The sequence below is a fragment of the Pteropus vampyrus genome, unplaced genomic scaffold (genome assembly GCF_000151845.1).
Source record: "Pteropus vampyrus isolate Shadow unplaced genomic scaffold, Pvam_2.0 Scaffold15, whole genome shotgun sequence".
Taxonomy (NCBI): domain Eukaryota; kingdom Metazoa; phylum Chordata; class Mammalia; order Chiroptera; family Pteropodidae; genus Pteropus; species Pteropus vampyrus.
The window spans coordinates 15,053,640-15,064,465 of NW_011888796.1; the positions used below are offsets into that span (position 1 = coordinate 15,053,640).

General features: G+C 44.7%; 1 protein-coding gene across 2 annotated transcripts in view; it reads right to left on the reverse strand.

Annotated features, from left to right (window-relative positions):
- Positions 1 to 2,013: 2,013 nt before the first annotated feature.
- The window catches only part of NOX5 (NADPH oxidase 5), a 91,438-nt gene continuing 82,625 nt past the window's right edge, over positions 2,014 to 10,826 (reverse strand). For both annotated transcript variants that reach the window (XM_011385821.1, XM_011385814.1), the window contains exons 11-16: positions 10,562 to 10,606; positions 10,079 to 10,203; positions 9,700 to 9,784; positions 8,917 to 9,016; positions 3,326 to 3,492; positions 2,014 to 2,240 (exon numbers count right to left, since the gene is read on the reverse strand). In XM_011385821.1, coding sequence (XP_011384123.1) covers positions 2,109 to 2,240; positions 3,326 to 3,492; positions 8,917 to 9,016; positions 9,700 to 9,784; positions 10,079 to 10,203; positions 10,562 to 10,606 — 654 coding nt within the window. In that variant the 3' untranslated portion in view covers positions 2,014 to 2,108. The remainder of the gene's footprint in view (positions 2,241 to 3,325; positions 3,493 to 8,916; positions 9,017 to 9,699; positions 9,785 to 10,078; positions 10,204 to 10,561; positions 10,607 to 10,826) is intronic.

Here is a 10,826-nt window from a genome sequence, read left to right on the forward strand (position 1 = left end):
TGATATACTCCAGCTCTAAATCAGGACACCTTCTTTACTTCCTTGCTCCAGATAGTGATAGTTTTTTCCAAGCCTTTCAAAGTCTGATGAAGAGGGGAAAACAAAGGCTCAACAGGAGGAAGTGGGTTCCAAGACTGTGACTTCGGGCTTGTAACGTAACCTCTCCAGGTCTGAGTTTCTCTGTGTGAGCCGCACGCCTACCCCAGGCTTGCCGGAAATTAAACACGATCATGGGCGGAAGACCCCCAACACCAAGCCTCCCAGACATGCTGGCTGCCGACGCTGGAGAGGCTCGGTGAGACCTGGTCTCCTCGCTTTCGCTCCCATCCTGGGTGTGGTTACCACCTTCACCATGGGGCCGACAGCCGAGTCCCACTCTTCCTCGTGTTCTCCTCCTGCTCTTCCCGCATCTTGGATATGCTGTCCTGTGTCTCACCTTTTGTTTGTCCCAGTGCCCACAGTGTGCTCTGCCCTCTCCCACAGCTACTTCTTCATCCACCACCCTCTTTTCTCACTGCTTCTTTTTGAAGAGAACTTTTCCCTCCGGCTTTGTTTCATTGTCAGCCGCAAGATTCCTTCATGGGTCCTCTCTGCTTATCCTTTGCACACCACCCCCCTCATCTGCTGTGTCCTGGCTCCCCAGTTAGGCTCCCAGCCCGTTGTCACCCAGCTTCTTTTCCTGTTCCACCCCAGCGACCTCCAATCTGTGGAAAAGAAAGGCATAATCTACAATCCCATTGGAAAGTACTTGATTCCCATCCTCTGAAGGCAGTGTTTGAGACTGTCATAGAAAAGACAGAACCTGGCAAGACCGGCTACAAAGTGAAGGGTGCCCAGGAACTGTGAGATTCACAGGGGTTTGCAGTATAGGGCAGCTCAGATCTGAGAGGATGAGGCCAGTCCTCCCACCCCTGCCCACAGCCCAGGGCCTCTCCTCCCCCAAAGTGTCTCCTAGGAGAGCTTTTGCACCTGCCATCTCTGCCATCCACTCCTGCCTAGAGAGTGACAGATGCAAACAGAGGCTGGGACACAGAGATAGAGAGAGCCACTAGAGAGATGCAGAGATACAAACGTCTGGAACAATAAAGAGCCACATAGGGATGGAAGATGAATGTCCTGAGCACTTACACTTCATTTTCAGCTGTGACTAGGAGATGTCATCAATCCCATTTTTGAGATGAAGAAACAGACTCAGAGGGATTGCCATGGTCTTATAGCTGGGGCGTGGCTGAGCTGAGCTTCAAAGTCACAGGCTATTTGATTCCCAGGATATGGCCCTCTATAACCCCATGGACACAAGGGTGCTGTCTCCATCTTATTTCTCTGATAATTCAGTGCATGGAAAACAGGGAGAGAGGAACATGCAGAGCAATAGAGGGACACTCCCGGGAGGGGAAGAGAGAAAGAGAGAGAGAGAGAGAGAGAGAGAGAGAGAGAGAGAGAGAATGTAGGGGGAGGGAGGGAGGAGAGAGGCACAGATAACTAGAGAGATGATCAGAAGACAGTGAAATAGAGAAAAGAAAAGCTGTTTATGTCTCCCTATGAGAATGGATTTTGGAGAAAATGCACTTTCTATATCTCATCCCCAGGCATTCAGAATCAGAATTTCTGGGAGTGGGACTCAGGAATCTATATTAAAAGAAAGTTCCTCTGAGTGGCAAAGTGTGCTTTGAAATGTATCAGAAAAGTAAGATACATTGATGAGTGGATAAAGGGAGGGATAGATGGATAATATGTCCTAAAGCAAAGGCAGCAAAATGTTAACTGAAGACTCTAAAAAATGAGTAACACTGTTCACTATACAATCTCTTAATTTTCCGTATGTTTGAAAATTTTCATAATAAAATTTTGGAGGAGAAAGTTCCTGAATGATCATGATGATTAGGCAGGAGGAGGCTCCCTCAGAGGACTTTTGGAGGAGCTGATGCCTTGGAAGCCTCTCCTCGTACCCCTTTTCTGAAGGAAGTCTATCTGCCCCTTGGGGCTTCCTATTCTGTGTGTGGAGCAAGATTAGATGGCTCATCTGGCTTGGTCCCTGTGGGGCACTTGTAGCAATGCGATCCAGCGGGCCAGCGGTATAGATTTGGGCGGAGCTCAGAAAGGTGTGGCTAGAAGTTCTCTTGGAAGAATTTGAAGCTGAACTGCTCACAGTGGCCCTTGAGCACCTTGGCCAGGGCCGGGGAGCCACAGAAGAAGACTTGCACCTTGCCTTTCTTCTCAGCAGCCACTTTCTGGAACACCTGGAGTCCACAGGGGTAGGGGAGAGCAAAGGGAGGTGAGGTAGGACTGTAGGCACACCCAGAGACGATGTAGTGGAGCTGACAGTGTAATGGGTTGGCAGTGGCAGTGATGGCCATCTGTCCATCCGCATGAGGAACTCCAGGACGCAGTTCCTTGGCTTCAGGGCAAAGAGTCCAACATGCAGCCATTTGTTTAGGAGCCATTCGCTCCACCCATAACCTGGCCCAGACTCTGGGGAGTGTCTGGGCCAGAACTAAGTAAGACCCAGGCCCTCACTCAAGAAGCTGCATCTGTGGGGGAGATGCGTACCACACTAGCTGCAGCGTCAGAGGGCAATGGCAGAGCCCCGATTGGCGGGCATGCTGAACCCCGATTGCCTGAACCTTATACTAGTCCTCCGGCTGGCCACATGCCTCCATTGAAATGTCTCTTTCCTGAAGTCGAGCTTTTATTTTCCCCAGTGAGGATCCTTTAACACCCCAATTCTGCTTAAGAATTGCCTTTGCTGAAAGTTCTCTTTGGTGTCTAAGCACCACTGGCATCTCGTGCCCCGCTTAGTTCTCACTATCTAGGCCTGGATTTCCAACAGCATTTTGAAAAGCAGTCCATCCTGTGTCACTTCATGAAACTCTAGACCCCTGTTGGTAAGCACTCATGGAAGAAACATAATAATAAAACCAATCTGAGAAATGAAATAGGAAGATTGCAAACTATTTCATGTCTCTGGGCCTCAGTTTCTCCACTTGTGCCCGGAAGGGATAAGACTCAGTGCTTCCCCAGGACGCTGCCCACTGGAGCCCTCTGACTCTGGTTTGTGGGGAATCATGTCAGGGGCAGGCCCTGGAGGCTAACTTTCTCTCTAAACAGATGGAGAAACTGAAGCTAATGATGGCACAAAGTGAGCTAGTGATGGATCCAAAAGTAGGTCCCCTGCTTCCTGTTCTAGCCCTGACTTCCTGGCTGGACTCCAGATGTTGGCCTCCTGCTTTGCCCCTGGCTGCTTGGCCCTAATATCCTTGACTACCACCTCAAGCTCTCAGCCCTACTGGTCCCTGCAGGCTGCATGGCTCCAGTTGGTCTTTACCTTGTTCCAGTCAGGCCGCCCAGGCTGGGTGCGTGTCTGGAGGCCTGTAATGGAGTCCTTCTTCTCCTTCTTGGCCAGGAGGTCGAGAGCCATCTGCAGGCCAATGGCCTTCATGTCATTCTTGCCCAGCGCAGAGGTCATGTACATGTGCAATTCCAGGAAGCGGCCTATGTGGTGGGAGGAGAGGGTACACTGAGGGGCCAGCATCCATGATGGGGACAGGGCAGGATGTCAGCCACCTTGCTGTGGGGCTCGGAGGGACACCAAGAGGGTTTGGAACTGACACCTGCTGCCACCGTGTTTGCCCAGGACCCCCATGTAACCAGTGCTGTAGAGAGAAAAGACGCCCACTGCTTGAGCTGGGCCTACTCTGTGCATGGCATACACAAGTTATTTCATATTTATGGTCTAATGTGAGCCTCACAACTACCCCACGAGTAATATTTCTAGAGGGGAAATGAATCCCAGGGCAGCATGGCAATCCTTGAGCTCTAAAGCACATGCCCTTTCATTATATACAGTGTCTGCTCCATCAGGTTAGGGACATAAGCTATGCACCCATGAAAACATAACTGAGACCAAAGGGCCAAGAATTGAGTGAGTAGATCAGATGGCAAATGCCATTGATATACAGGGAAGGGCTGGAGTAGACAGAGCTGCTTCCTGGGAGGGCAGGGATTGAGTTATGTCTTGGAAGAGGGGCAAGATTCAAAGGAAAAGGTGAATGGAAGATAACTTAAGAAAGAGGAATAGCATGAGCCAAGGGCAAGAGGCTGGAACAAATGTAGTGTTTGCGGGCACGATGTGACTGCCTGGCTGCGTCAGAGGATCCTTGAAAGGAGCAGCAGGAGAGGGGACTGGACACAGAGACTGGAATACAAAAGGTCTTGGATGCCCAGCTGGGAGATGGGGGCAGGTAGAGGGTCTCGGAGCAGGGCATGACAGGATGAAAACAGCTTTCAGGCAGAGTCAGAGGACAGAAGGGACAGGGCAGAGGCTGGCATCACAGAGACTCATTAGGCCCAAGCATCCTCAGTTCTGTGCCTGCAATGGGACAGGTTTGCTAAGGTGCCGATCCATTCAGCCCTCAGGGCAATGAGAACTTCCAGGTGGGCACCACTGTGTTCAAGCTGCTTCCTCTATTTCCCCAGATATGCCCTACAAACATTATCGTTTTCCATGTGTGCCATGATGGGGAAAAGACTCGCAAGTGCTGCCTCAGACCTGTGCCTCTGTGCAAGTTGGAAGTGGCAGGGCCTGAGCTGGGACATTGGATTCATGGGCTGATGATCGCTTCATCCTTCTCCTCTCTCTAGACTGAAGGATTTGTGCTGTCCCAACCTGCTCTCAGTCATTTCATATGCCACCATTTAGCCCATTTTCCCTTTGTCTTATAGTCATAGTCACTGTTAAAATGCAAATGGCCTTAGAAGGGACACCACATTTTATTTCATATATCAGTGAACTTAACTACTGCTGGGTGGTTTGGGAGGGAGGGTGATGTACTATAAGGGAGGCCTACTTGCCAGAGCCCTGGCCCTCTTCCCGCTTCCACAGAGTCACCATACTCCAGAGAGCGGTAAGAGAAGACAGGAGGAGATACCATGCTTGCAAGATGACCTGACGTGGCTTCGCCGTCTCCGAAACAGCTGTGTTTAGGAGACACTGCTAAGGAAATCATCCAAAGGAAGGAAAAATAAAAACTATGTGCACATATATATCAATTCCAGCTTTATTTATGATAGTAGAGAATTAGGAATAAATAAAATGTCCAATGGTAGGAGCTTGGTTAAATAATTTGTGGCAAATCATTAACTGTATCATTCATCATACAGCCATTAAATACTACTACTGCTATTGCTAAATTTAAATACTATTTTTATTACTGTTAAATGTTCCGAGCCATTATTATTACTACTACTACTACTGCTGCTATTACTTCTATGATGACAACTACTACTATTACTACTAAATTTACTCAGAAGTCATTAAGCTCCACTCACTGTTCTAAGTGCTGTAGAGATGATACCTCATTTAATCCTCATGAAAATCCTGTGAGGTAACTACCAGTCTTATCCATATTTTTCAGATGAGGAAATTGAAAGAAAGCAGTTAAATAATGTGCCCATGCTTCTATAGCTATTAAGGGATCGAGTAAAGATTCAAACCAAACAGAATGATTAAGCTTGAGCTACAGAAATTAAAAACAATAAGTCGCAAAATTTTTAACTCAAATCTTGGCATAAAATTAAAATTGAAATCAGAGACAACAAGTTTCAGTTGTAGTTAATGAGAAGCCTTGGTAGAAATTTGAGGTAATAAAGTTGTTGACTCAAGTGGCTTTGAGAACGCGAAGCACTGGGTTAGCTGTTACCCTTTGTTTACACAGATTAGGAAGAAGTAAACACCAAATATTTATAGACAAGTAACTAGAAATTAGAATTAAATATAAACTTTTGCCCTAGCTTATCATAAAATCGAGTTTCTAACGAATTAATATACGTAAAAGCATTTAGAACAAAGTCAGTGTTATATAAATATTTACTATAATTGTTATTTACAAGAAAGGGCAAGGAGCTTTACTGCAACATTCCCAGGTTTAATAATCTTCTAAAGAGCTTGGGCTTTAAGGCTTTGAATGTTTGTTATAGTAAGCTACATCTGTTTGAATGTTTTTTGTAGGAAACTGTTGATTACTTGAACTTATAAACTGTGTTGATCAGAGGAATTTGAATTTACTCACAGCAACCTTATGATAATTAAACAGCCAACCAAGACCAAGATGAACTTGACCAGTATAAAAAAGCATACCAATTCTCTTGAAGTTAGAAACATATCTGAAGATATTCTTCCTTGATAAGTTATTCCATAGGTAAAACAAAACAAAACAAAACAAAACAAAACAAAACAAAACAAAATAATGATTCTAACAGATTAACTTTAAAACGTGGGACAAAACCTCAGTATCCCACAAAGATGTCCCATGAAAACTGTGATGTAACCCAGAGAAACATGTTGTCATACGTACTAAGCATTGGTTTAGTAAAAAATGTAGAATGCCATACTCAGGTAGGGTGGGGAAGGCTGCAGGGGCTGGAGGAAGACATTCAAAACATTCATTTTTGATGAAAGTATAAAAGAAGGGACCAAAGAGTAAAAGAACTCACGTATGTTACGGCGTTTAATCTTTATCGTAGACCATTCTCTAAACTTTTTGACTAACACCATATCACGGAAAATATTGAACATTCACCCCCAATAAATAGATATAGGTTTGTCTTTACCAACAGATTATGCACATTAAAAATGTATATTGGATAAAAAGAATCATATTTACTTCCTCACCTTAAACAACTAGAAAAATGGACAAAATATATAAAACAATGGTTTCCAGACATCGGTCAGCAGTTGCAGGACTGTAATTACCAAAAGAAGGAAACAAATGAAGTGAGCCCTGCAATTGCCCCAACCTGGTCCGGGTCTCACTGAGTGGGGAGACAGAAGTTGGAGTTCAAGGTGACTATGCAGGCGCAATATACGAAAAAGGAATCTGCAGACAGAAAGAGAGAGGGAAGGAAGAAGAGAAAAAGGAAGGGAGAAAGAGAGGGAGTCAGGGAGGGAGGAAGTTAGCTCTGGAAATCTGCATAAAGTTTTCCCCTAAGCCTTTGGCTGAGCATTAATCTGTACATGTGTGAAAGAAATTTTCCAGACAGCACTAGGCTGATCAGCAAGAGTGGGAAGACCTTGTAATACACAGAGCAGTAGATAGTGTCAGAGGCATAGCATCTTAGTACTGGGACTAAATTAGTCCCACAGTAAAGGCTGCTCTGGGCTTACCCTAACAAAAGTTAAAAGTTAGTCTTGGAAGGTTCCAAATTATCCTAAGTAATGTAACTGCACCAGAACAAAGTAAGTACTATTTAAGTACCACAAAATCCAGAACACGACAACACACAATTCACAATGCCTGGCATCCAATAAAAAAATTATCAGGCATGCAAAGAAGCAGGAGAATGCAATTTGTAATGAGGAGAAAATCGGTAATTAGAAAAAGATCTGAGATTTTTAGATAGGATACAAAAAGCATGAAGAATAAAAGAAAAAATATGATCAATTGGACATCATTAAACTTTCAAAATTTTGTCCTTCAAACAGTTTTCAAAAATGAAAAGAGAAACCACAGACTGGGAGAATTTATTAGTAAGATTTACACCTGACAGTGGACCTGTTTCTAGAATATATAAAGAACTCTTACAACTTAATAAAAAAGACAAACATCTAGATTTAAAGAGTGGACAAAATATTTGAGCACTTTACAAAGAAGATGTACAAACAACAAATAAGAACATGAAAATATGTTCAATATCATTAATTATTAGGGAATTGCAAATTAAGAGCACATTAAGATACTCCTATATACCCACTACAATAGCTAAAATTAAAAAGACTGCCAATATCAAATGTCGGTGAGTTGTGGAGCAACTGGAACTCTCATCTATTACTGATGGAAATGCAAAACAGTACCGTCACTTTGGAAAACAGTCAATAGTTTCTTAATAAAGTTAAATTTAACACATACCATACTATCCAGCAATCCCACTCCTAAGTATTTACCCAAGAGAAATGGAAACATATGTCCCCACAAAGATTTGTATGCACATATTCATAGCAGTTTTATGCAAAATAGCCACAAAGTAGAAACAACTCTAATATCCATCAACAAGAGAATGGAAAAACAGATCGTGGTATAGCCATAAAATAGGACACTACCTAGCAATAAAAGGAATTAACTACTTACTGATACGTGTCACAATTTAGATAAATCTCAAAGATATTATGTTAAGTGAAAGAAGCAAAAAGACTATGTATCACATAATTCCATTTATATGAAATTCTAGAAAAGACAAAACTGTAGTGATAGAAAGCAGATCAGTGGTAGTGGGGGGCTACAAATCGAGGGAGAGTGTTGATGAAAAATGAGATGAGAGAACTTTTGGGGGTAAAAGAAAAGTTTCTTATTTTGATTGTGCTGATGGTTACACAATTGCACACATTTGTCAAAATGTCTTTGTATTAGCTGTACAGTTATATTGGTAATTTTTATTGTATATAAATTATCCCTGAAAAAACTTATTTACAAAAGAGTGTGATTAAGAATCATCTGAAAAGCATGTTAAAATGTATGTTTCTGGGCCCTCTTCCCAGAGAATCTGCTTTGGAAGTTCTCGAAATCTAAATTCTTAACCAGTATTCATTCTGAATTTAAAAAAAAAAAAAAAAGTCTTATAAAAAAGAAAATAAGAAAAAAGGACATACATGTTTATAAAATGTGAATAAGAAAAAACATCAGAAGGCAAGTCTTTCAAAAAGCTGAAATAGTATGGATAGATGAATGGGATTATGAGTGATTTTTTCTGCTTAATTTTTCCTTTCACAAAATATTACATTTAAGTTAAAAAAAAAAAAAAGCAACCCTCTCTCCTCCACATTTTTGAAAGAAATGGAATAATCTAAACATCTGCTTAAAAAGCCCCTGACACTAAACACCCCTGCCCTGTTTCCATCCTCCTCAGGCCCTGTCCCTCTCCTACCCTCTTGAGGCTCCTCGGCCTGGTCCATCTCCAGTTTGGTCAGCAGGCTCACAAACCACTCAAAAGACTTCTGGTTTCGGTTGATCCAGATGAAATCCACCTAGGGAGAGAGGCCCTTGGGTTCAGAGGTGGGGTCTACCTTGTTCACAGCATGCTCATATTGTGATCCCCAGGGTCCATATGATCACTCTGGTGTAAGCAGGGCACACATTAGTATCTTCACTTAGCGAAGGGGAAAACTGAGGCTCACAGAGGGGAGGAGCCTTGCCCAGACCAGAACCCAGGTTCCTGACTGCCGGTTCAGGATTTTATCTAATAATCTATTGTTAGAGCAAGCAATGTTCTACGATCTTAAGGTTAGGACAGTCAGATAAACATTACTTATTTTTTAAGAAACTCTTTGAAGTGGCCTATACAAAATAACGAATTTTCAAAAAGCAAACATGTTTTCATTTTTAAAACCACCATCAGGTGATGGCTAGTAAGTATCATAGCTGTAATGTATCTAGACTGCCTGACTTTCAAGCTCCTGGGTCTTTAATGAGATACCACTTTAGAGCATCTCTCAGAGGTGACGAGGGGTGTGGGGGAAGAGGGAGGCCTGGACACTTAGAAGGCACGAGGAGAATTCGAGGCACTGAGAGAAGTGTACGTACCAGTGGATCCCAGCAGGGGAGAAGTCACCTGTTCCTTCCCTGCCCCTGCACAGGAGGGCCTGGCTTCTGTTCCAGGTGGTGACCCAGAGAGAGGGTCCCAGGCCTGCCTACAGGATACCCTGCTCACCTTGTGGAGCTTCATGTCGTCATCCTGGATGCCCTCCCTCCATGAGTGCTGGCAGTTGGGGCAAATGTGCTTTCTCTTCTGGTGCCTTAGGGGAGGCAGGAAGAGGAGTCTTGAATTTGGGATGAGTAGGAGACTTTTTAGGACCTCGGAGAACAGTGCAGGGACAGAGAGGGAGGGTGGGCTGACAGAGCCCACCCTATGAGGAAGGAGAGGGATGAGACCCAGAAAAAGAGAAGGTGGAGGAGCAGGGAAGGGAAGAGAGAAAAGGGGGGAAGGAGACAAGTGAAAGGAGAGGAGGGAGAAAGGGGGAGAAAAGGGGATGGCATCTCTTGGGACTCTGCCCCAGGATGCAGGCCAGGGCCTCAGCCTGTGCACCCACCTGTACATGATGCTCTGCAGGATGGAAGCAAAGGGGGTGATGCCAATGCCAGCCCCAATAAGCACGGCATGCTCAGAGGCGAAGATCCTACGGGTGGGGGTTCCATAAGGGCCGTCAATGTAGCACTGTGCACCGGAGGGATTAGAGGAAAGAGAGAGGTGGGTGGGTGAGTGTGGGGAAGAGCTGGACCCGAAGTCTTCAGGACCCCCCCTTATACACAGGCAGTCGTCTCCTGGGCTGGACCAGATCTAAGTGGCTCCCACTCCTGTGCCCTGAGCACATGTCTGGGAGAGCCCTAGAAGGTCAGAATGATGAGAGCAGGGCCCAGCCAGCATCTCTGTGTGCACCTATGATGGGAGGGTTTGGTTTCTTTCTGTAGATACCTGGAAGTCAGTCCGGAGGACTTGAGGGGCTTGGGCACTGACAGCTGCAGCAAGCCCTCCCTACAGGCAGGTTGGGGCAGGGGGTCCTGGAGCCTCTTACCTTGATGTTACAGAATTGGTGGTTCTCAAGGGACATTTCAGAGACCTGTGGAGAGTAGAGAGCTGTGGGTCTCTGGGAGCGGGCATATCGGGCATTTCTCAGAGGCTTCCTACACTTTGCCTGTCTGAACAACTTTACAAAAGGGGAATTGCCTTTTCCGCCCCAACTATTCCTGAAAGCATGGAGCCCTTTTGAGGGAGAACATAAGTGGTGTTCTGGAAAACTGACTCTTCAAAAACAATAACAACAACAACAACAACAACAA